The 20890-nt window shown below is 36.7% G+C and overlaps 1 protein-coding gene across 7 annotated transcripts in view; it reads left to right on the top strand.

Moving 5' to 3' along the window:
- The window catches only part of LOC123881205, a 34439-nt gene that overhangs the window by 8055 nt on the left and 5494 nt on the right, over positions 1-20890 (top strand). For 2 of the 7 annotated variants that reach the window (XM_045929886.1, XM_045929888.1), the window contains exons 2-7: positions 6728-6789; positions 9329-9490; positions 16253-16349; positions 19003-19071; positions 19214-19323; positions 19983-20207. In XM_045929886.1, the coding sequence (XP_045785842.1) occupies positions 6742-6789; positions 9329-9490; positions 16253-16349; positions 19003-19071; positions 19214-19323; positions 19983-20207 (711 nt within the window). In that variant the 5' untranslated portion in view covers positions 6728-6741. Of the gene's footprint in view, positions 1-4050; positions 4097-6133; positions 6278-6727; positions 6790-9328; positions 9491-16252; positions 16350-19002; positions 19072-19213; positions 19324-19982; positions 20208-20890 lie in introns of those variants that run through there. The other 5 variants (XM_045929890.1, XM_045929889.1, XM_045929884.1 and 2 more) reach the window with 4 other exon arrangements.

Genomic DNA, 20890 nt, shown 5'->3' on the forward strand with positions numbered 1-20890 from the left:
ATTTATCAAAATGTTATATAATATAACCATTCACCAAATCCATTATATACTTAGTTCATTAAATAGTTTAGTCAAACTTTACTCCACTTGCCACGATTGCAAATTTTCCAAAATAATCAGCCGCAAACATTGCAGCTCATCTCACTTGATAATGCATCCCTCCCTCAGAAAAACAGGCATTAGGAATGTCTTTCCAAGACGCGCGAGAGACAGCCACCGTGGCTTTTCGCGAGATTTAATCCAAATTGAACTAATGCCTAAATAAATGTTTTAATTAGAGGGCGATTGCTTTTGCAACCTCTAACCGTCCAATCAAACACCGAAAGTATTCAATAATCCGAGACGTAAATAAAAAACCCGTCAGAACACCGTATTTATAAAAACAGAGACAAGAAAAAGATTCCTCCTCGCAATGAGATCGCGTGACATCCAACAAGTGAATTATCGACTTTATTACACAACTTATCCTCAACATGTTTTACATCATTTCCTACAATTGAAATCTTTCTATTTTAAATACCCTAACTACAACTTCATAATCCAACCAAAAATCACACTAGATTTATCCCTCGGTCCCACATCTTTAATGCTTTTTTTTTTCTGTTTCGGTAACTAAAACAAAAAAATATATATATATACTCATGTTATAAAACGTTGTCAAAGCTTTCCTGAACGCTCTAAATAAGCAAAAACATAAAATCAGGCGAAATGCCAGACCAGCCGAAAAACCTTCAATGCTTAATCAGCCTAAAAAAAAAAAAATTATGATCACTATTCATATTATCATGAGATACTACCGGCGCTCCTAAGCGAAATTTATAAGGCACCGCATTTCGATTTTATCAAACAGACTGATCAATTTCGAGAGCACAACAAACGTGGTTTCCTGAGAGTTTCGTTAACTAAATGCATACCGAAACTGAACTATCGCGAAGCGAGTCAAGCGAGCGTGAAATTTTTTTTAAATATATTTCTGGGATAATGTCATGCCACAAACGCGAGCGTAGTGCAAAGATATTTGCCTTAAATTTCTTTCGTACAACAAAGAAAATAGTATTTTGGTAGTAGGTACTTATTATCGCGCCCTGCCCTAAGGGCAGTACTGTAGGTATATTACCATTAAAAAAAAAACTTACTCTAATTTTAATAGAACATCTGCCAGGAATTTAACCCGCCAAGCGATGTTAATCCAATAAAAACAAAATCATATTGCATTTAAATGCGGCAGTACACAGTTAATTGCGTGAATACAGGTAAACAAAAAAAAAAAAACCCCGCTGCCCATATACTATACCTACCTGCTACTCGTAGTACTCAAATTATTGTGCCAGTATTAAAAGTAAATTAGCTGTTATCTAGCGTGGTAGACTACGGCCTAAACCCTTCTCATTCTGTGAGGAGACACTTGTTGCTCAGTAGTGGGCCGGCCATGGGTTGTTCATGGTGAGCTGTTATCAGCAAAGTTATGTTTGAAACTCAAACATTACGCGTTTCAAGTGGTAAAAATAGATAAATGAAAACATTTCTCCTCACTTTTGTAAAAAAAAAAACACTTATTTATGCACCCCGTATTTAAAACTATCTGACTACCTACCTACCATAATTTTAAATTTAGTTAAAGAATAACCAGATAAGATAAACCTACTTTTACACCCATTTTAGGATTTATATTTCTCAAAATGCTCAATTTATTAACCCTGGTCACTATTACTTTATTACAACGGATCACCTTCATTTTTATCAATTAACATTTTATATCCCCAATCACTTAGTAACCATTACAAGTAGAGACGGATTATTTCACTGGCAGGCGTAAAACGAAAAGCTATTTCATGTAACTTTTTCTACCTTATCCCAAAGCGGTTTACAAAAAATAATAATTTCACAAAACAACATTCAAGATGCCCAACGAGTGCTGTGTGATAATATCGCGTCACTGTGTGCTAGAAAAAGGAAAACATCTATCTATACAATGAGTGCAGCAAACGATTGAACCTAAATCCAGAACCTACCTTCCGTAAAACAAAACCACTATGTGAAAATAAATCCCTATCGTAACTCTTAACCAAACTAATTCGGCACACGAATACAAGTGTGAAGATTGAAATACCACGTTCCGTGAGATATTCACCTGTGAAATCATTTAATGAGAAATAAAACCCCGGCAGGACATAGTAGATACATCCTGAAAACTATTTAAAAGTAACAATAACGCCCATCATTAAGTAAACCACACTTTTTATATTGTTTAACACTATGTTCACTATCTATTCCATTGTACCCACGATACAGGATAACCTAGTGCGGGTACCACCACACAGACACAGGAAAATTGTACAAGACTGTATTTTGTAAATAAACATTTTTCATTTTTCATTGTAAAATAAGCCTTCTAAATACCTCAATGTTATTTAAACCACAATTTGAAGGTCGATCGCATTTGTATAACCAATATACAAGATGAATTATAAACATGTGGGTAATTCTAGGTATCATAACGTTATATAATTTCCATTCCAACTCGGAGCAAAGCTTTTTAACAAAATGATAACTAAATGTAGAACAACCAAAACGAAAACCCACACAAATAAAAAAAAAAATTACCATTAATAGGTATCAATAAAAATAAAATCATGGAAAGATCCTACCCGTTTATCCAGAAATCCTTTGATGCCATGACTAGGTACTTTGATATATTGAGGCCCAAATATTGGCCTTGTGCTCCAAAATGTCTGTGGTCTACTAGACCTCCACTTCTTTCTCGTTCCTCTGTATATTTCCACTTGTTTCTCTGAGTCGTGAGCGTGACAAGAAAATATTATATTTTCTTGATGTCCCTCTTCTGACCTTTTGGGTAAGGTCTGACGAAATCACAAACACAATCTTTATGATAAATTATTATACTTTTATTTCCTATTTAAATTTATTAACTTTTACATTTGTGTCAAATAAATGTTGTTCCTCTTACGTTAGTATATTTTCGAATGTCGTCGTTTTAAAACCACTCTTACAGGTAACCTCTCCACGTTTATTAGCCACTCCCCTTTTTATCTTATCGTTATCGGCCAATCCAAATTGTACAATGAATAAACTTAGTGACTAATATACAAATCATCAAGCTCGTTTAACAAATCATCTAAGTAATAAAGATGTTTTCATCTTATATATTGATTACAAATATTATCCTTTATTATGCTACAATTTATCAACTAAAAACTATAAGAATTTTATATACAGTACGTTTATCGATCAGATGTTGAACAACTTCAGCCAATCAATGACGCCTTCTAATATGATGTTATGATTTGTTATGATTTGAGTGGCGCCAACTATTTAATCAGTAACTTCTACACGTTTTATAGATAATTAATATGGGCCAAGCTTACAATTAGTAAAAGTAAAAGTGGCAAGCACAACGCGTTTAAGAACTAGAATTACTCTTTCAAGTTTCTGGCAACCACTGAAAGAAGTTACCTAAATAAAAGGCCTAATAAAATAGATATCTTTCAACATCTCAGATTAATACTGCAACATAAATCTCTCACTAGTGCATTACTGTTATTTGTTAGATAGAATATGGCTTTTCTTGGGATCAATAACTGAGTAACGATGCATCCATTTTAATAATTTTTCTTTGCGCTTTTTAAGAATTTATGTTACAGTTAGTGGGTAAATATTATTTTACAAACAAGGTTATTAACTTATTAGACCTCCAAAACCACATTAGACATTATTTATAAGCAATGAGTAGGTACCTACATGTACATGACTTTAATTCTCGCATAGGTATTAGGTATATATGTACTATGTAGTTAGGTACCTATGCTTTAAAAGTTGAAACCTGCACTACTACAGCTATTGTACAAGTTACAAGTATGACTAACTGAATTCTTGGCAAATAAACAGAACACGTAAGATAGGTTTACGTAAATATTGTTGGTACCTACCTAGCTGCATACATTCCGGTCCTGGAGAATATCTAGTTATCAGACAGTTGAGCATTTGAATAAATACCTACCTACCATCAGTACGAGATTTCTGTCATATTAGTTGCTGGTTAAAGTAATGTGTGTTGTAAAAGTCGAAGGGCAACCCAGTGAGTACCTACCCAACTAGATATACTCGTATATAATCATTTATCACCTACACCTAAAGATTTTTAACCGACTTCAAAAAAAGGAGAAGGTTCTCAATTCGTCGGAATCTTTTTTTTATTTATTCCGCGATTACTCAAAGACCCCCGGACCGATTCGGATTTTTTTTTGTTTGAAAGGGTATACTGTGCAGGTGGTCCCATATAAATTTGGCGAAGGTCTGATGAATATCTTCGGAGATGGAGAACAGAACTCCTCAATGGATAAGAGGAAATTGCTGGCGATCAGTGTAAAAGCTTAGTAAACAGTAGGGTTTTAACTTGGCATAGCATATTATAGCACAGAGAGGCCACTAAAAATTGTGAAATAAAAAATTTTCAAAAGAAAAATACAACTGACTTAAAATTAACTTATTTTCTATGAATATTTTAAGACACTCGATTTAAATTTTTAAACTGTATAAACGTGCTACGTATTGAATTCTGATTAAACACATTTTAAAATTGTAACTAAAAATTATACCTACTATTGCTGAGGTGCGAGTAATGACGACATGTTCCATTTCTATTACCGTAATTGAATTCTGTGGTGCATAGACATCAAAATCAAGTCACTTTCATTCCACCAATGGATTAAACGCTTGCAAAGATTTTATCTACACATATTATTCAACACGATATCGTTTTATAGACGCGAATTGAATAGTCTCAGCTACACGGCAAGTTACGATAGTTAGTCATGAATATGCGATGCAGTAACAAGGTCGATCGACTTTATCCTCTTTGGGTGCCTCTAGAATCTAGATACTTTAGAGTCCACTTATCTCAATTATCTAAGGTGGTTAAGCTCCCAAATTCCCTCATAACTCTAAAATTTACGATACTAGAAGAGATTTTAAGCGTACTCTTATCTTTTATCAGATGAGATTGCGTGTTCGGGCGCGTTTGTCGTTCGTAACGAAAAATCGTTTCTCAAAAGAAATAAATAGGTAGGTACCTAATACCTTAATCCCCTTCACTAATAACAAATTGAATGCGTTTATGTGTAACTGCTCAAATAAGTATTTATAAATGTAAAGTTGGTTTGAAGTTTTAATGCTTTCGGTTTGATCAAAAATAATTACTTATGTTGAAGAAATTTTTACAAAAACCAAAAAGTCCAAAAACCCAGTGTGACCTTTTAGAAACACTGAGATGACAAATCATATTTAATTAGGAACATAGGTAGGTACTTATATTATGTAATGACTACTCTCTCATTACTTGAAAATGGCGCCTTTATAAAACTCGTATAACTATAATAGATAAACCTAAGAAGGCCTCAAGTTAAGATTTAATTTGTATTTATTCAAACATTTAACGTTTCTAAGCATATCCTCTAAGTACACAAAGACTTTTTAACACACTGGCTCTTAAAATACAGTGCTCCTAAAACGTTTATGAATGACGAACGTTTTTATACCACACGTAAATGTAACCAATTATAACATTAATTTTCTTCGGTAGGTATATAAAAACGTTACCACAATTTCCGATTTCGGTGTGTTCATAAAGTTTATAAAGTAAAAATTTATACAAAAAGGTGCAGTGAAATTGTGTGTGAAATTCGTACTTAATTAATAATCTCGTTATAACAATATTTCTCATTTCATGGCCAATAAGACGTTCTGGTATAATTGCCGATTATTATCCATACCTACTTACAATTATATTATAGGTAAATGCGAAAGTGTGTCTGTCTGTCTACGGGACTCTTAAGAATCTATCCGTTAAACCGATTTATATGAAATTTTAGACAGGGTTAGCTTACATCCCAGAGATTAAGTTCGGCAACTTTTAATCCTGGAAAAGCAAAGAGTTCCCACGGGATTTTTAAATATACCTAAATCCACGCGGACGGAGTCGCGGGCATCATCTAGTATTTTTATATTGGGTAGGACTTATTATAAGAATACACGACAAAAATGCACTAGCATGTAGCATAGCGTTATGTAGTTATAGTAGTGTGTGTGTAAGTGTTAGAAACACGTGTGACAGAAGGTGGAAAATACACTGTGCAGTGTCTGAGAAACTGAGAAACATTCGCGTGCGCGTGCCTCGAGCCATCTGCATCGGAATCAATGAGCTCTAACAAACTACGCTAATGCGCAATGGCATCTTAATCTGTTTAATTTTATACAAGAGGTTGGTAACATTTCTACCTATGAAACAGTATTCTATTTTTAGAGTTCCGTACCTCAAAAGGAAAAACGGAACCCTTATAGGATCACTTTGCTGTCTGTCTGTCCATCTGTCCTTTTATTCATTAATATGCCGTTTTTTTCATTTCACTTTACATTCCTCTATCTTCTCCGTTATAGGTATTCAGAGGAAATTTTTGTGTCCGGGACTTGAAAAGCCACCATTTACAGTTTGAATTAACTTTTCTAGTTCTACCAAAGCATACATACTATAGGGAAGGCCTATGTCCAACAGTGGATGTCCACAGGCTGATGATGATGATGATGGTGATGATGACACATATTATTTGATAAGTGCTGATAAATTTCACCTTCATGCTATACTTAGGTAGGTACTCAGGCTAGAAAAGCAAGTACATATTGTATTTTTTAGTTTTATATTTATTTCTTTCAGATAGTTACTTTCAAATGACCTCAGTAGATGAATTTGTGAATTCATCAGCATGGCTTGTAAAGGTAAAGAAAGGAGAATTTTTAATTTGTCTGTTTAGCGGGTGCTGGGGGTATTTTACTAACATATCTGTAAAGTGGTGATAGTAAAAAAAAAAGGAATACCCGGCTGAGTTTGTTGTGGGCTCTTCTCAGACTTGGACGCGTTTGGAACCCTCGTAGCTTTATCCTCCTCACGAGAACAAAAAAAAGGGTAGGTACCTATCTGTTTTCGATTTATTTCTATTGTGTACATAGTTAGGCTCTAAAAATAATAATCGGCGACATGTCGTGGTGTATGTCGGTATGAAATTGGTTCCAGTATATATAACATTTCAATAAACTCATTTAGAATTCTGTAGTTATTTAGGTGCCTAACTGAACCTCACGAATTTTATACTAAGTCCTAGACCCTGATTTTGTCCGCATTACCTACAAAATCTATAGCTGCATATCACTCGGGGATAATGTCAATCGACCAGTGAAAGAATTTTCAGAATCAGATCATTAGTTCCAGAGATTATCCCTTACATACATCGAAATAATTTTATCTCTCTTTGTAACGCCATCATCATTATCAACCCATTGCCGGCTCACTACAGAGCACGGGTGCCATTTCAGCTTGAGAAGGGTTTGCAAAAGTTCACCATTCTGGCCAAGTGCGGTTTGACAGACATACCTAAGATTTATTCCGCTATCAGTGTGTGACTGTTCTAGTAGTTTTATTCAGTTTCTACGATTGCCACATGTCGGATTGATAGTTTCCGTATAGCCGTCTGCATAGAGTAGGTACCTACCTACTTAGCTACCTATCTGTTTGGAAACATGTTTAGAGGCACTCATAAACATTGGCTTTACAACATAAATAAACTCGTAATAAAACGTGCTATTCGCTCAGTTTGCAAACATTGGCCACGCTAGTAGTAAAAGTGGATGTAATGCTTTGAAATTTTTCGTTTTATTTTTTAATTAGGGTATGGACTAGTCAGGTTGTAAAAAAGATGTAGAAATTTTCTAATTTTTTTTCCTTGAGATTAGTAGATACATATACCTATATTTTAATTACTTAGTCAGTACTATAAAAATAATTCCGTGCAAGTTACAGGTATTGCAGAATGGTGAAAAATAGATATACTTAGATAGACATATTAGGTAGATACCATTACTAGTGAATGCGCTCATGTAGAGCCAATACCCCTAGATACTCTTATCAATTTTAATAGATTCATCGGTCATTATATTTTGAGCCAATAAGCCTAACTATCGTGTTCGACGAGAAAACTGGTATTGTTTTGAATTATTTATCTCAGTACCGTTAGTGGCTATTCGATCAGTTCGTACGTTACTAATACGAAAACTGCTGCCTGCGTAAATCGATTGATGTCATTGACCTACCTTCGTCTACAATCGTCGATCTTTAAAGCGGTGGTTTCGCACTCATCCGATCCGAGTCCGTGAAAATACGGATAATATAAAGAAGTCGAACCGAACTCGGATATTGCTTACGCACTAATCCGATCTACAATAAATCCCAAGCTAATCAGTGGACATCTTTGATAATATATTACCTATATCTACGTCATAATGTCCGATTTGAATCCAAGGCACATCCGAAATATTCTCAAGAATGACGGAGAGAACTCGGATGATGGAAGTCGGAGCTAGAGCTACCATACAATAGTTCTATGACTACTTCGGAACGTATTTTCATGGATTCGGATCGGATGAGTGCGCAATCGCCCTTAGGCATTTAAGACCAAGGACACAAAGAAGGATGTAGATTGTAGGCACAGTTTTACTCTTGAAACTGTGATGTAGGTTCCTTTCTTCGATGAATAGTACAAGGCAACTGGTTATTGGTATTGGATTGTCTTTAGGTAACATAATAAAGAGTATGGATATGAAAATTTGTAGATACGATTGTTGGTATGTCGAAAAAAAAAAACAGATACATATTTCAAGGAACGACCGCAATGAAATTTCTTCTTAATAGTTTGTTTATGAGTCAAGAGGACATACCTACCCACTTAATACATAATCGTTATAAAATGAATCACGAAACGTTTAACCTGTGACACACGAGATGAATAGCATCAAATACTTTGTTTATATTAAACCTGTCCTTTTTCATCTAACCTTCGTGCTGTAAAGGCTTCTTACTTCTGTGATAATAGGCTGCTTCATTGACTAAACCTTATCGTATTTATCATGTCCATAGAATTGTTGTGCAGGAAAATTGGTACTATTTTCTTATCAGTAAGTCAAGTAACATTTTTTTTTAAATGAATATTACCCAAGGTCAAAAGAGCTCTTGCCAAAAAGTTATTTTTTAGGGTTCCGTACCCGAAGAACATACTAAGCCTCCTCTGTTTGTCCATCCTTCCGTTGGTCTGTCATTCTGTATTTCATGAACCATAATATGAAAAAACCGTAATTTTAATCAAACGATCGTTTGTCGGTGGCTATAGACACTTGCTTTGACGTATTTATGGTTGCCATCCTGGCAGCTCTGCCAGGAGCTGCTTTGATGGTGTTGAACACTGCTGAAGTGTGTGGTTGGTTCCAGGTGTCGGGGGCGCAGCGCGGGCGCGAGCGGCATGCGGCCCCTGCGGCAGACGCCCATGGAGGTCGGCTAGCGGCGCGCGTGCACCCCGCGCGCCCGCACCGCCCCGACGACAACATGGACCTCGCGTCAATGCCCCGCCACCGACCACTCGCCTTCGATAAGGTAACATATCAATTATATAATAAATCGAGGCATCATCATCAGCCTGTGGACATCCACTGTTGGACATAGGCCTTCCCTATAGAGCGCCACCGCACCCGGTCCTCAGCCTTCCTCATCCAGCCACTTCCCGCCAGCCGCTTTATATCGTTGGTCCATCGTGCTGGAGGGCGTCCCACGCTACGCTTGCTTAAACGCGGTCCCCACTCAAAGACTTTCCGGCTCCAATCGAGGCATAGTTCCTTTTAATTCTGATCGGCCCCTCATCCCCTTCTTCTCCTTCCTTCTTTCGCCTTTGCCTCGCGTCCCCAGAGCTCGAATCTTTCTGCCCCGGCCCCCGGCTCCAACCGATTTAAACGATTTATCCTATAGCGGTAATGGAACTACGCAAACAAGGGCATCGCGACAGTGCCCCGGCACCGACCACTCGCCCTCGATAAGGTAAGGATGTTGAATAATTATTGATTAAATAAAAATAATAATCAATAATTGCTTACCATATCTTTTGATTCTGATTGGCCCCTCAACGTCACCGCCTTCGCCTCACGTCCCCAGAGACCATTCTGCCCCGACCCCTAACCAATGTAAACAATTTAGTCTGCAGCGGTAGTGGTACGATGACGTAAACATGGACCTCGCGACAGTGCCCTAGCATCAACCAATCTCCTCCGTTAAGGCAATATCTCAATTATAGTATTCATTTCTTTAAACTAACTAGTTTAAAGAGGTCCCTCGACGCTCCTTTACCACTTCTAACCCCAATTCTGAATTCTGTGGTTCGAGCTATAGGTACTAGCACAAGCCTGCGGATTCGCTAACTCAGTGTCTAACACTGAATGATAGCCACCGTAATCATTTAACATTTAATAGAGAGCAAAAGATAACTAAGTACGCCAACCATATACCACAGATCGTCTCGTTCGAATTTCAACTCGTACTTTGCACGCTAGCGAGCAAAATTACCACTTTCTTACGCAGATTTCAAAGGGCAAAGGAATCGTTTCCGAGCGAGTGAGATGAAAAGAATATTTTCTTACTTTTCTTTACATTACTATATTACTAGATTAGGATACTGCATGTACGAGAGATCTTTGAACCTAGATTATACGCAAGCCCAACCGGAAAATGAGCTCGAATCTTCCCATTGAAGGTAACCCCAAAACCGCAGCGCCATGCCAGCTCGTGTTAGATAAGATCAAGATGTGGGTGACAATCGATATGCTACCTAGTTTTGATTATAGGTATAGTTCGATACATACACCTTGTATACCTAGCATTCTACAATTGGATGTAATACACCTCCCTACAAATCTACTAGGTAAACGAAACGTGTTACACTTACATGTGGAAACTACATTAATTACTTATTCATCTAGTTTTCACTAGTTTTTTGCACCTATATAGTAAGTACCTCCTTATAAATATAATTTGAATATTGCAATGATGTAAGGTCTAAGCAAGCATAAATTTTGCGGCATATCTTCGCAAAGCATGTAACTTTATTGGTAAATACAGTTCTGCTTTCCAACCGATATGTACGTATTTTCTTGAGAAAAATATTGAACAGACCGTATAGAGGGCAAATGACTGAGTGTACGTGAATATTTTTATTAGTGTCCCTATTCATGAAAAATACGTTACCTAACTTGGCAAGGAACATTCTATCACTGTCTATAGCCATGACTACAAAAGGCGCTAAAACAAGGAAACCCATTTTGTACAATTCAATCCTTACAAAGAGAAAATTTCAGCCGATCTCCGTAAGTGTGCAATTGTTTTACTTATCATTATAATCTTACGTAGTTACAAGTAGTCCTAGATCGCCTAGATCACAAAAAGGTTGTGTTCTAAATTAACCCGGTAGGGAAATATAAGAAAAAAAATATTGAACCAAAACAAATTTCTAGCTAAGACACCAAAACATGGCGGAAACTTAAAGCTTATTTTCATAATGTTTGTGATCAATTGATAAAAACTTTTTCTTTTCTTATAAGTCAGGAACAACAAGTAAAGTACCTCATTTTTTATTGCATTGGAAATACCGCAATGTTTTAGATACTAATCGTAACAGATAGGATCAGTTAATACGACCATAATAATCATTAACTTACCTACTCAATGCTTGATAAGCAACACTCACGTCATTTATATGCGTACAGTACTGTGTGCTTAGTATGAGATTTTACAGCACACCAACATTGGTAGAAGCGGAAAATTCGAGCGTCGAAAGTTGAAACACTTCAGCGTTAAAATAAAATGGACCTTGATGGTCTTGTTCTAAAGCTCAATTTCGTCCATATATCCACCGCCAGTGTTGAAAGTGGAAAAGTTGCAAAAAAACTGGTGGTAGACAGGTACTGAATTTATGACGTTTGGTCCCTTTTACTCTGATAATGTTTCGATCTCGAATTCTATCAACATTGGGTGAGATGTAAAAACTAAGCGCACTGAACCACTTAGTAATAAAGACCAAGGGTATGCGTCAACAATAGTATGAATGACCTTCTATCCTAATCCGTCTTGACGGTGATGGTATGAAGACATTGAGACGATGACGCTATGAACTTAATATGGCGGTACGCTCTACTGGTAATAATAATTATTTTATTTAATAGTGTTTTGTGATATTAGTGCTAAGTTAGTTGAACAATAAGCATAAGATGAAGCATAAATTGAAGGTGATCACGATTGATTTACCGGACCAGAAAGAATGGTTTGAAAAACCATGTTTTTTAGTTCTTTGAAAATATTTCTGATAATATTTTTTTCGTGAGGAAAATCCGTCATTGATACCATCGGCACGGGGGAGCACTGTGTATATGTCGGACTCCTAACGACTAAAAGCCTCACGAAGTTCTATCCCACCGCGGACGACGGAGCACAAGGGACCGACAACGCCTCGTTATTGAGTGTGGATTTCAAACTGTCATTGGTAGTATTGAACTACCCGCTTTCTTACTCTTTTCGCTGGAACTTCACAAGCTGAACCCTGATTAGGTATATTACGTTGTTAAACAACGAAATAAGCCTATATCTTATATATATCTTATAGTCTTTTATCTTTTTATTTTCTCTCCTTTTCATTTTTTTTTATTTACTTAAAAAACCAAGCTTTCTTTCAGCAAGAAATTAATCAACGCATACCTACTCCTTAATTGTTCCTTTCCCCTTTATTCCACGTTACGTATTGTACATGTTTTTTATTGGCATTGTACTCGGCACAACTCCTTTTGTTGTGTCGGCCGGGACATCGGCGATACAATGGGAACAATACATACACGCGTTGTGTATCCCGGGACCCCAGATTTATTGCTCGGGTTAGGTTGCTCAGCCTTGTATGTACATGTAGTATGTGTATTGATAATTCTAACTTTTGTTCACGGTTTCATTTTCCTGAAATTCGGGTCATGCAGTGTAGTTATATGCCCTACTAGCTGTGCCCGCGACTTCGTTCGCGTGGAATAGTGACTTTTCGCGCTTTATATAGCCACGGACGCTCAGGCGCGAGGCGCCGTGATTCTTTAAATTGACATAACTTTTTTATTTATGAACCGATTGACATGAAATAAACACTAAATGCTAAGTGAAGCTTACTACAATATATTAGTGAAAACCGTATCTAAATCGAATAAGCCGTTTCTGATATTAGCGTGCACAAACACACAGACAAACAGACAAACAGACAAACAGACAAAAAAAAAATTAATTACAGTTTCGGGTTCGGCATCGATATAATAACAACCCCTGGTACTTTTATTTTATATATTTCCATTGTACAGACACCACTTTTCTACAATTTTATTATATGTATAGATATACTGTATAGCCCGAACCTATCCTATACCACAGCTATACTATAGGGTTGGTAGTTGGTACCTACTACCTAGATACTTACTTCTCAACCGATTTCATTATAATTTTCACCGGGAAGAGAAGAAAATTATATGCCACTTCGCTTCCATTTTTCAGTAAAGCATCACACAGCTTCTGATTACAGAAGGTCATACCTAGTTCACATTCACTTATATTATTTTGTCCTTCTATAAAAAAAAAACATTAGGTACTTAAGATTCGCATTACCTAGTAACGCTTACTCCATAAAATTATTCTATTTGGCTATTACTTCACTACCCATATTATAAATGCAAAAGTGTGTTTGTTTATCGGTTTATTGATTTGTTGGTTTGTTCTTCGATCACGTCCCAACGGAGCAACAGATTGACGTAATCTTTCTTCTTTACCTCAAGCGATAAGTACTTTCAATTGTATACCTACTTTAGCTTTAACAGGCTTCCCGATCACATAATTGATGTAAACAATCTTCGGCAAGGATCTAATGAGACAACTGGCTCGGCTCGTAATCCGCTATTGATCAGCTTCGGACGTCACCGCCTTCGCCTCGTCTCCCCGGGGACCACTTTGCCCCGACCCATACAAATAATTTTACCCTGCAGCCTGCAGTGGAAAAGAAAGACTAAACTATAAACACAGGGAGTAACAAGAACGCTGGCAAAAAACCTTATGTTATTATTATACTACCAATGCCAGTAACTATTTACCTTATCTTGTAGTTTTAATGATTTAGTATTTTTCAAACCCGCATTGTATAGCGTTCAAAACTCGGGTCAATGCCACACCTACTACTTTGAGTGACCTATTTATGGAACGTTCGTTGACCTCTAGCGTCAGTCAGATTATTAATATGCAACATATTGTGAACTTTTAAAAATACAGGATTTTTTTTTAAATCGTAGTTTTTCTTATGGTAGGTATCTTATCAGTAATCATCTGTTCTGGTTACACCCTGTATATGCACCGATACGTTTTTTGATTTAAATACTTGAAGAGTTACCGGGAAGTCCGTATTCATCAATCACCATGGCTCTGGAATGCCACCGCATAAATAGGTTCAATCCATTCAATTTAAATTGCAAAAATGACAAGCTTTCGAATCACACCAATCAATGTAAACAAGCGTGTAAAGCAAAACAATCTTCGGTAAGGACCTAATGAGACAACTGGCTCGTAATCCGTTATTGATCGGCCCCTGACGTCACCGCCTTCGCCTCGTGTCCCCGGGGACCACTCTGCCCCGACCCATGCAAACTATTTACCCTGCAGCCTGCAGCGCTAATGGGACGTTGATTGAGTCAAAATATCGATAACTTTAACTAAACTATCAATCCAATAACTAATTAGTTGATATGTGAGAATGAACTAATTATGTCGCAGCGGAAATGAAAATATTATTAAAAATCGGTCAAGTGCGACTCGGATACGAAGGATTCCATACCGTACCATCGTACAAGATAATATTGCTAATGTATTTTTTTTAATTAAATTACATAACAGCCATTTTAAAATTTTAATCATTTGTTGTTATAGCGGCAACAGAAACGCACACTCTGTGAAAATTTCAACTCACTCTACCATACTACCATCAATCAAGTTTCATGAGATACAGATACAAGACGGATAAAAATTTTTTTTAGGACTACATAGTGCAAAAATAGAAATATACAAAGAAACAATAACACCAATTCAATGCATTTTTAACGAGGCATGCGCTTAACTACTACGACACAAGAGTAGATGATGCAGCCTAAGGAATCGCGCTTGACTAGAAGATGCCTATTCACTCTTGTTTTGAAGATCCTATTATGAGTGGCAGGGAAAACGGAAGCCAGAAAGGCATTCCATAATATTCTAGCAGTGCGTATTCAACCAAAAAAAACACTGACAAGATAGGAAGGTAATTCTAATTCTTAAGCTAATGATTGTAGATAGAGTCGTTCCCGTAATTGTTAAACTTGCCCTACCAGCGACAATATTATTATTGGTAGGGAATATAAGAGACAAGAATTACTGGAAACTGACGCACTTTAACTCTTACGATGCTGTAGATGCAATCAAAAAACAGGAGCCGAAGACCGTCGTTTACTGGAAAGAAAGAGTGGTGACTAATAATAATGAAAAGAAAAGAAAAATTCAAGTAGCACTCGATTCGTTCGGTCGTTGTTATATATTTTGGAGATGCCATGAAGGGACTGGCGGGTCTCAAAGACACCCCCTCGCGATACCAAGAGGCTCTCGAATATGAAGCATCTTTCACCGCAAGGAGGGGAGGACAATGATGCATTGCTCTTGGGCCTATTAATACTTGGAGAGCTGTCGTTTTTGTGCTTTTCAGCAATCAAGATCCTAAAAATATTTTCGGATGATACCTACAATTTCGCAATTTTTCGTATTGAACGAATCCAAAAATATAGGGATTATTACAGTATAGAATATTTCTTAACTTGCAATAAACGTACCTACCTATTTTATACTTATTACATCCAAAAAAGTTGGGGGTCTGTAAATTTTTTTTTTGCTATTATATCGAGTGGGATACCAACTGAAAGAGGAAAAAAATCCGAGTTCATAAATATAAATTCAGTATTTACAATTTTAAAATACACGAAGCGACAGAAAAACAATTTTAGTATATCTATTTATCGCTATCTATCGGAAGTTCGCGACTATTAGTCGGGTTTTCTAGTGCTGTTTAACTTCATCTTGTTTTAAAACTTTGATTCTAATAACGAAGGTATCCTCAGCTGGATGCTTGCCATAATTCTTTACAATAACCCTATGTGCAGGATTCCAGAAAACATAGGATTTTAAACTGGACGAAATACATCAATAATACAATTATTACAGAGGTGTTACTTATAAGAGATATATATATATATATATATATTAATTATTTTTCTTTCATTTCAGATGGAAGCTTTGATAAAAGAAATGCAAGATCCAGAGACCGGTGTACCAGTGCGGAGTCAAAAATTGTTTCTTAGCTTCATACCTTCTGCTTTTACGGGTAATTTTTTTACGATTTTTGGAATTGGGTATACTTAACTACCTACTTTTAATCATACGAGGATGTAGAGTGGATCCCGCGCTACAAGCATATTTTTTGAATCTTTTCCATTTTCACTCTCCATTCTTTCCAGTTCTAATTGTTTTTAATTGTCATAGATCTTCTTGGCCTTATTAAACAGTTTATTTTCGTTACCACGCATGTAGGAAATCCAATGTAAAAAGAAATTAATTAAATTAATTAGGTAGGTATTTATTCAAAATTTAGTACACTGCCCATCCATTTTTCTATACGAATGTATGTCTATTACCTTTTCACGGCCAACCACTGAGCTAATTTTGACGACATTTCGCACAGAAATTGCTTCCATCCTGGAGGGACAAGAATTTATTCCGAAATCAAAAAGTTTATAGGTAGTACATTTTTAAAAAACACGGATGAAATTGAATATCCAGGTTACGTAGGTAGTACTGAGATTTATGAGAATACCTTTCCGAGATAAAACTAGCCTACGCCACTCTCCAAGTCTGGAACTATACCTATCCATATCCATGCAAAAAATGACGTGCAAATCTGTTGCACCCCTGGCACCTACTTATCTGCCTTCTCCACTCCTGGCCCGCTGGAAAGTAGTAAATTTGGAAAAGAATAGGATTTTTGAAGCAGTGCGTAGGACTTTCGTGAATGGATAGATACTACGACCATGATACAGAGAATTGAAAAATTACAGTTTTGGGTTCAGTATCGACTATAGCGTGCCCTCCAAAAAATATCTAAATATCTTCAACTAGAGGATGCCCGCGACTTCGTCCGCGTGGATTTAGATTTTTAAAGATCCCGTGGGAACTGTTTGATTTTCCGGGCTATAAACATTTGCCTATGTCAATTACAGGGACGCAAGCTACCTCGATACCAACTTTCATACAAATCGATCAAGCGAATGAGTATTTAGGAATCCCGCGGGAACTGTTTGTTTTTCCGGGATAAAAAGTAGCCTATGTCCTTTCCCGGAATGTATCCTAAGTCTGTACAAATTTTCATTAAAATCGGTTCAGCGGTTGAGCCGTGAAAGCGTAGCAGACAGACAGACAGACAGACACACTTTCGCATTTATAATATTAAGTATGGATATGGATGTAAGAATTGTTACGGTTACAGTGGCAGTTTATTACAATATAGATCAGTTGTAGATATGCTAGGTATATCAAACCCTGTCTTTAGCCGCGGTTAGCTAGTAGCAAGCAGCGTCGCGTCTAATTGTAAAATCGATAGCGTACTGTACGACTACACCTTGTGATGGCAGTTCGCCGTTCTGTCGGGATTTCATACATTTTCGATTATAAATATAAATTACTAGCTGATGCCCGCAACTTCGTCCGCGTCGATTTACGTTTTTCAAAATCCCACGCGAACTCTTTGATTTTCCGGGATAAAAAGTTCCCTATGTGTTAATCCAAGGTATAACCTATCCAAAAATTTCGTTTCTATTATTATTTCAGAATATTAATTAGGTAGGTAGATATTTTACATGAAATTGGGTTCCGTGTGAATTATCGGGTGAAGGAAATCATCACCAGTAGGTACCTACCTACCTAACCAATGACCAATTTGTTTCAACTACTTTCTACATAAATCATATAGGTACCTAATCTGATGACAAATTATAACCTAAGTAGGTACAATAATTGTCTGAAGGTTCAAGTAGGAAAACGTGCATAGATGTAGGTAATAATGGAGAACCCCTTCTCGGTTTCGCATCTTTATCTTATCAACGCAATTCTTCTATAGATCCTTAATACATATCACCAATGTCTAATATGCTTAAATGCTATAGGTACATTTTTAATCTTTTGAACCCCGTCTTGATTGATTATCCGCGATTAAAAACGAATGCGTCTGCCTTCTAAATCGTAAAATCAATAGAGTAAACAACTATGTACTCGTAGGTACTTACATTCTGAAGGGGACTTTCACCGCTCTATTGTGATCCGTTATCGTTGATTGCTTTGATTGCGATGCGATAGGTATCTTCATGTCTACTTTCTTCGTCTTTGAGACCCTAATTATAATTTAAAATAGAAATTAATTCTAACAAAACTAATCAAAACATTTTATTGCAGTTTTGCACACTTTTACTAATTACCTATGTTAATCAACATTATTATTAGGTATACCCAGGCAACATAAAAATTATGAATATGAAATTAAATCTCAAGCTTTAAAGTCAAAGGCACTAAGTAGGTAGTAAATCATGCTCGCAAAAGATTTTTCAAATAAATAGATCGGCAAGTGAAAGTCATCGAGACGCACGGAGTGTGTCAGGGCAGTTCCATGGTTCCGGCCTAGCATGCATTGAATTTTCAGGATAATCCTAAACGTGAAAATATTTTTTAGATATTGACTGACATTGACTTATAATAGGTATATTGTCTTCATTTGTTTTAGTTAACAATCTATTAAACAATCATACAACATCACACACAAAAGGAAATTCCTAAAAATTAATTGATTGAAATAATAATACCTTGATAAACGGAAGAAAGCAAATTGTTAAAAATACAAGAACAAATAAATATCAAGCTATGTTTCTAATCTTAGAATAAGCCTTATATGCCAAAGCTATGTATTATGAACCTTGTTAATTTTTTTTCAGGCTACGATCTTGTCGAATGGCTAATGGAAAGGTTTAATTTAGATGAGACTACCAATGGTGAGTTACGTGGTGAGTACCACACTTTTTTACTGTTTAACTTTATTTTCACCTTTATGGCTTTACCTCTTCTCACTAATTTTTTTTTTAATTCTTTTAGCTAAATAATTATTTGAAATTGTCCTCTGAATAACTTTATTTTATTCCTTTTCAGTTGAAGCAATAAGTTTAGGCAATCAACTCTGCCAATATGGTTACTTCTTTCCTGTCAACGATTCGAAAAACCTTGTGTTAAAGGATGATTCTTCTCTTTATAGATTTCAAGTGAGTATATAAATGAGTTAAATCAAATGTACCTAAGGCTTGTAGAATAAATGCATGTTTATCCCAACAGTTCCCGACACTCGCACAATACAACCATTGTATACCTTTCTATCTAAGTACCTAGCATTTCATTTGATTTTGCATGCTGTTTAAATTTAAATAATATTTTATTGATCCTTTGCCTTTCTGACTGAATCTTTCATTGTGCTGATTTTCAGGATTTCAGGATATTTTTTGCGTTTTACCACAATCACGCTTAGTAAAAATCATAACCCTTCCTTTCGGCTTTGCCGTAGTCGGGTAAAAAGCAATGAGCAAGCAAATTTTGAACCTCGATAGCTCAAAGGTTGAGGAGCGGACTGAATTCCGTAAGGTCGGCGGTTCAAACCCCACTCCTGGCTCAAGCTTTACGCTTAATTAGGGGGGAAAGGGGAGTATTAGTCATGATTAGCAGCATGGCTAATATTCTTTAAAAAGCAAATATCTACGGGGACATCGCACGAGCTCCACTGGCCATCCTAAATCCGTGTTACACCGTGATAGGTGGTTGCCACAGTAGTCAAGTAGTGCAGTGCAGAGTTGTTGATCAAAGCTAATTAGAAACGGAATGGGTCTGTTGGTTTAATTGTCTCAATTGGTTACAATGTTTTGTCTTCCAGAGTCCTTACTACTGGCCATGGCAAGGGCCGCGCGTGGCCGGCGCAGGGTCCTGTGCGCCGACGGTGGGCCCCGACAACGTGGAATACGCCATCTACCTCGTGAAGCGCACGCTTCGCAACAAGCAACGTCACGGCCTAGAGGAGTACGAGCAGGAAGCCCTCGCCAATCTCAAAAAGAATCTCGCTGCGAAGTGGGACTTCATCACTATGCAAGCTGAAGAACAAGTGAGGGCTCGTTCCCACGGCAATATCTTGTTCTTTGCAGCAACGGTTTTTATACATTGGCATTTAGTGTAAACGTGTTTATTGAAACATTCGTATCACTAAATGCGATCCTCTATGAATGTAGCATTTTTCTATCTAATGACTTAGATTCATACGAGCATTTGAGATACAGCAAAAATTCCATACAGACGCATTTCGCTATTCGGTTTTGTCACGCGCTGAATCCCGCTGTCCCAAAAGCAAGGTTCATACGAGCACTCGCATACGGGTTTTAACACTCTACCGTTTCAAAATACGATCTAGAACATACCGCATGTGAACAACACTACTCAGTTATGTGTTAACTGGAAACCAGTAAAAAGCTGTTCCTGCAAATTGGACGGCCGTGAAAACGAGCCGTAAATTGAATAAGTATATAGAGCGATGTCATGATTTTTTCTAATCTTCGGCCATTTTATAGTTCGATGTGGTCATTGAATCAAACCTCTGCAATCTTATATTTACAATAAACTTTGTATCATTATAATATGGGTATCCTATAATTCTGCTTACCACGTTAAAAAAATATGCCATCAAAATTATATTGTGCTAACAACGATCGGCGGTTTTATTGATTCTAAATGATTTTGATTTTTATTAATGGTGATCGATTTAGTGTAGGTAAATATTTGTAAACTCAAAAA

The sequence above is a fragment of the Maniola jurtina genome, chromosome 3 (genome assembly GCF_905333055.1).
Source record: "Maniola jurtina chromosome 3, ilManJurt1.1, whole genome shotgun sequence".
NCBI classification, from domain to species: domain Eukaryota; kingdom Metazoa; phylum Arthropoda; class Insecta; order Lepidoptera; family Nymphalidae; genus Maniola; species Maniola jurtina.